The sequence below is a fragment of the Littorina saxatilis genome, linkage group LG16 (genome assembly GCF_037325665.1).
Source record: "Littorina saxatilis isolate snail1 linkage group LG16, US_GU_Lsax_2.0, whole genome shotgun sequence".
Classification (NCBI taxonomy): Eukaryota; Metazoa; Mollusca; class Gastropoda; order Littorinimorpha; family Littorinidae; genus Littorina; species Littorina saxatilis.
In genome coordinates, this window is record NC_090260.1 from 27,459,547 (window position 1) to 27,466,070 (window position 6,524).

The 6,524-nt window shown below is 41.9% G+C and overlaps 1 protein-coding gene across 1 annotated transcript in view; it reads left to right on the plus strand.

The window, feature by feature from the left end:
• LOC138950732 (uncharacterized) overlaps nucleotides 1-6,524 on the plus strand; it is a gene marked incomplete at its 5' end in the record, with an annotated part of 48,532 nt that overhangs the window by 17,391 nt on the left and 24,617 nt on the right. Inside the window, 1 exon segment of the mRNA XM_070322461.1 lies at nucleotides 2,200-2,347. Coding sequence (XP_070178562.1) covers nucleotides 2,200-2,347 — 148 coding nt within the window.

Here is a 6,524-nt window from a genome sequence, read left to right on the forward strand (position 1 = left end):
GCCTGGTATCGCTATATACACTGAAAACACGACAGCGCTTATAATTATTCTGACCTAGATAGATCGTCATTAACCTTCACAATGTAAGATTTTGCTTCGATGCGGCTGTTTTCTGACGAGAGCAGACGAACTATCTTCGCGCATGTTTATTGCCCAAACACACTCCTGCCCTCTCGCGGCCGAACAAAACAAGAAGAACAAGAACAAGAACAAGATAAACAAGAACTTAATCCGCTATAATTATAGCATATACAAGCCATTGGTATTTGTCCAAAACAGCGGCATTCGTGCTCAACACGTCATGTAGGTTTGAGTTTTTTCAGCTGTCATAAAAACAACAAGAAATTCCTCCGAGGTAGGAAAAACACCCCCGTCCTTACCATTCTCACTGCCACCAACTGAGAAGGTTATTTCCCTTTGACCATTAATATGTCCCTCTATAAGTCCTTGTAGAATCTTAATCCACCAATAACTCCCTAACCGTGTGTTTGACTGGTCCCAATTTTTGTAAGGACCGTCTCAGGAATGTATAGAACCTGTTCACCAAGTTTGGTGACGATCGGTCCGTTCATTCTTGAGATCTATATGCGAACACAAACACACAAACAAACAAACAAACACATCGACCGAATCCTATACACACCCCTATACCGGGAGTGTAAAAACAAACTTACGACGAGGCGGAAGGGAAAACTTCATCTTTTTGTAATTTGTTCTCCATTTTGACGAACTGAAAGTCCGTTTTGCAAGTGAGGTAAACACGCACGCGCGTGTCTCACAATATCTGGCAAATGGGGGGCGTCCCTTGGGCACGGCATTTTTTTTCAGTTCCCGAGATTTTGCTATGTTCAAGGACATCAGTTGTATTGCTAAGTCATTTTTCGTCCGAAAATAATAAGATGAGGGTAATTCATTATAATCTATAGAGTAAGCAAGATTGGTAAGAAGAATCGCATGTTTTCGATTGTATGACTAACGGTAGAAAGACCGTCTGTTCGAGTTTTTTTTTAATTTTTTTTTTTATTCTCTTTATTTATATAGCGCCTTATCCGAAGTTCAAAGCGCTTTATGCCGTGTGAGATGGAATTTTTTACACAATATATCACGCATTCACATCGACCAGCAAACCTCAAGCCTGTTAGGCGAATGTTCACCTTTCGCGGCCTTTATTCCAAGTCACACGGGTATTTGATGGACATTTTTATCTATGCCTATACAATTTTGCCAGGAAAGACCCTTTTGTCAATCGTGGGATCTTTAACGTGCACACCCCAATGTAGTGTACACGAAGGGACCTCGGTTTTTCGTCTCATCCGAAAGACTAGCACTTGAACCCACCATCTAGGTTAGGAAAGGGAGGGAGAAAATAGCGGCCTGACCCAGGGTCAAACACGCAACCTCTCGATTCCGAGCGCAAGTGCGTTACCACTCGGCCACCCAGACCTCAACCGGAACCACGTGTAGTTTTTTCATTGTAATTATATTCGATGTTGTACGATTTCCCTAGAAATAAGGACCGATAGCCAAAACAGGGCTGTGTGATCATCTTCAATCACAACCCCCGAATCCTACCACGTGTCTATCAGAATAGCAAAATAATTATTTGTCTTCGAGGACTTCGAACTGTAACTAACGTAATTATTTCATTTACAGTATTCGACACAAGGGCAGGTTCCTACAATATTTGTTTTGTTTTTTGTCTGATGTTTATGTATGTGTGCGTACGTGCGAGCGTTTGTGCGATCGTACACGAGTGCGTGCATGCATGCGTGCGTGCGTGCGTGCGTACTCCATGTGTGTGTGTGTGTGTATATGTGTGTGTGTGTGTGTGTGTGTGTGTATGTGTGTGTGTGTGTATGTGTGTGTGTGTGTGTGTGTGTGTATGTGTGTGTGTGTGTGTGTGTATGTGTGTGTGTGTGTGTATATATGTGTGTGTGTGTATGTGTGTGTGTGTGTGTGTGTGTGTGTGTATGTGTGTGTGTGTGTGTGCGTGCGTGTCTCTTTGTGTGTATGTCTGTGTGTGTCTGTTTGCACTCTGCGCTTCGTTTTCTTCTAGGTTTCAACCAAAAAATCGAATCATCAGTTTCTTCCAATCGTTGTTTCCATGAAAATTCAATTATACACTTCATAGCTTTGTATATTTATATGTAACTGAATAAACACTGTTTAAACCAAAAGTTTGATCTAATAACTGCACAGATTCAAGCTGGCCGACTTCAAATGTGGCGGAGTAGCAGTGGCTGTGTACGCCGACAAGAGCAAAACCGCAGTAGCCGGGGTCACGGTCCACCTGAAGAGAAAGTCATCGCAGCACAGCTATGCCATTGGTGCTAAGGCGCTCGTGTCGGTAGTGGATTGAGTCATAGCATTATGATGAATCAGTCAAACTCCTTCTTATCATTGCATGCCGTCTCTCCCCTCCTCCTCCTCCTCCTCCTCCTCCCCATCATCATCATCATCATCATCATCATCATCATCATCATCATCATCATCATCATCATCATCATCATCATCATTATCCTTCTCATCATCATTATTCTTCTCATCATCATCAGAGTCATCAGAGTAGTCGTCATCATCGTCTTCGTCGTCCTCTTCCACCTGAAGAGAAAGTCATCGCAGTCATGATGATGATGGTGATGATGACGATGACGACGACGACGATGATGATGATAACGGCGACGACGGCAACGACGACGACGACGAGGATGATGATGATATGTTCTCAGGGGAAATAAGTGGTAACACTATAAAACTGCGTCATATGATTCAGCACGCGTCACCGTTTTCAGGCATGGGAATTGTCCGATTTTTTTTTTTTGTTCCGCCGAAAATGCAAAAGTGTCCGCCGAAAAAATAAAGGGGGGAGGCACACAAAAAAAGCACCGGTTACTTTGGCCTTTGCGCAAAAGCCCGCGAAAACTTTCCGTACTTTGTTCACGCATTGTTACCGCCCGCCTCAGTTATTGAACTTTTATGTTTGAAAGTAAACCAGATTGCACAGATTGTGTTACAAATTACATTGTCCTGTTTGTCTCAACAGATCAATTTTTTTTTTAATTTAAACCATATAATACATGTATATATTTTTTTTCTTCAAAAAAGCAAAAATTGGTACATTTTTGTACTAAAAACTCTGATTCTAAAAACAGAATTTAATGGCAAACTTGGAGCTCAGATGACACCAGATTGCACCATCTGGGTTCTTTGGAGAAAAAATTTTCCGGGGGGGCATGCCCCCGGACCCCCCTAGTAAGGCTAGACGCTTCGCGCCGTCGACTTGACGCTTCGCGTCTTCAGTTATAAATTTTCCGCCTTTTTTACAATTTTCAATTCCCATGCCTGCGTTTTACAGGATGTTACTGTTAGTGATACCGGTTCAGAAAAGGTAGAAGAATTTAACGTGGAAACAACCGAAATGTCTTGTATGGTCACGGCTAGATTGTGCACGTGTTGTTATCGTACAGTTTTAACAGAACTTTGCGGTGTTGATAAGGTATGGCACTCCATACACAACTGACATGGCGAAAAGGTTGATGTTGGGGTTTATCTATGCTTGAAAAGAACACTCATTCTGGTGAACACGGTTGAGCGATCTAGGCAGACATTTGCATTGAATGAGACCACCCCTTCACTTGGTCACATTCCAAAAATCAACACCCTGACTGCTTATTGATACGGTGAACTGAATTTGTTTGATTAATTATTTTCTCAAAAGGCCACGAGTGGGTTTTGCGAAATCAATTCATCGAATCATGTCAACTGTGCCCGGAAAGTACCTTGGCTGTTAAATGTTGGTATGTGACCAAGTGGAGGGATGATCTTTATGCCATGTAAAAGCCTGACCAGATCTTTGATGGGGAGCCGGTGTAACACGAGAAAATTACTCCCACGAGATTTTTACTCCGGAGTAAAAATTTCGTACGAAAATGTTACTCCCTTTACGAAAAACGTACTCACCCATTACACGAGAAAATGACTCCTCAAGACAGGTGAGTTCCGAGTAAACATGTCGTACAAAAATGTTACTCCCCTGACGAATAAATAACGAATAAATCACTTCACCCTAACACGAGCAATTTAACTTCCCATGCCAGGTGTACGAAATGTGTACTCCTTTGTTCCCTGTTAGTCTTGGTGGTGGAAGGGGTGGAGGGAGGGTAGCGCGACATTCGTTTGCGCGAGATCACATATTGGCATTATCCCTTCGCACGCATCCCATTTTCGCGTTCGAGATTTTTACTGGAAGTGAAAAAAATGGGGAGTAAAAATTTCGTGGAGGGAGTAATTTTGTCGTGCCTTGGGGAGTTCTTTTCTCGTACGAAATGTGTACTCGGAGTAAGAATTTCGTACGAAATTTTTACTCCGGAGTAAATTTTTCGTGGAGTAAAAATTTCGTGTTACACCGGACTGTTTTTAAGGAGTGTGCTTTCAAGTGGATTGACTCTCGGGAGCAGAGACAGAAGACTCCGATTGAAAGCACATAAAAAAATATAAAAAATAAAAATACTGAAAGGGCCATACATTTAACATACGTTGAAATCATGCATAGGTAATTTTACGACGAATGTGTTTCAAGTGAAAACATGCAAAACGTGAGCAAAGATGAGCATAATGATGTCATAAGGCTGCTCAGACATTTTTACATGAGCTTTGTCAAGCAGACAAACACAATGAAACGAAAAAACACAAACGTTTTATGAGAAAAAAAAGAAATGTGTCCATATACCCTCACAAGTTTACAACAAAATCATATATCAGTGAAGAAACTCTTAACTATAATACACACATTAAATTGGTCGGAGGAGGGTAAAATTAAAGTGTGACATTTTAGCCTCCAGTGGCATGTCACTGAGGAAAAGTCACAATGTCAAAGTCATAGTGACATTGTGGTATTTCTTGCTGTCCTAAATGAAATTACAGCTGCTTCACCGGGAAACTATTCCCAACACACTCAGTGGGTTGAAATAAACCATTTATTGATCAATTAAAAAAAAGCACATATACTTCAGTCGAAAACGAATGTACGTATTTGAGACGGGCGCAGTGGCTTAGTGGATAAGACGCCAACCTCCCAAGCGGAAAGTTCGAATCCCGGTGGCGCCTGGTGGGTTAAGGGTGGAGATTTTTCTGATCTCCCAGGTCAACGTTAGTGACGTATCCCCCTTCGTGTGTATACACGCAAGCACAGGAAAAAGTACGCACGGAAAAGATCCTGTAATCCATGTCAGAGTTCGGTGAGTTATAGAAACACAAAGACACTAGCATGCATCCCCCGGAAGCGGCGTACGGCTGTCTGAATGGCGAGGTAAAAACGGTCATACACGTAAAAACCCACTCGTGCAAAAAAACATATCTGTGGATGGGAAATTCAGCCCACGAACGAAAAAGAAGGCGAAGAAGAATTAATGTGTCGATTGGACATTGAATTCTCCTTCTTTGATCCATGTGACGTCAGAGGCCAACAAAACTTCATATTTAGGCGGCCAGCCGAGACTACAAAGTAGTGCATGTTTGTGTGCGTTCAATCGTAAAAACTAAAGAATTTTAACCAGAATCGACCGATACATAAATATAGCTATTCTGATGAACACGTGGGGGAATTCGGGAGCTGTGATTGGATGGTCTCTTCCGATCATCAAAGCATAATGCGGCGGAAGTCGGCCATTTTACTCAATATCCAAAAGCATATTGTCGATAACAAAGACGCATGGTTCCGGTTTCTTCCACGTGTATAAAGTACACGCATACCTCGCCAGGTTTGTTTCTGTGACTAGTCGACAGACGATGCCATTTGCTTTGTGTGTGTTTTTGTTGTTGCTTACTGTACATGACATACATTACGTGTAAAATCCAGTTATTTAACAGGCAACAAACCTTGCAAATTTCCAGAAGCTGCAATCTGAAGCGACCTATCTCTGATTCTAGCAGACGATCTCTCCAATGTTTAACACAAAATCAGCAAACTCTCCTGTCATATAGAACGTCCATTGTATCGTGCAATGTTGAAATGAAGTTACCGGTCTGAAACATTTAGTCGTTTCTTCTGAGACAATCCTTGTTCTCTTATCATCTACAGATTTACCGCAGTCTTCACCACGCGAATCCCAACAGAAGTCAGACTTTCGAACATACAATATACGTAGGCAAGCATGATACGTCATGACGTCATATGATTCCTAGCATATTGACGTAATGCTAAACATCCGGTTATCTCGAGTTTTCTCCGTAATACATGTCCGTGGGTTTTTCAATGTTCGGTTATTTCCGTGGCTTCATGCGGAAAGGGAACCGTCGTCTGCAATCAGCGACATGGACCATTCTGGTACTTGTTGCTGACAAAAACATGATTTTAACACATAATTTAATGTCAGAATAGCTATATAAACGCTATTGTGTTTTCATCGTAGCAATAGGGTCCGATATTTAGACTCGAACAAGTATAATGCGACTCGTCTTCGACTCGTCAGCATTATACTTGTCTCGTCTAAATATCGGGCCCTATTGCTACGCTGAAAACACAA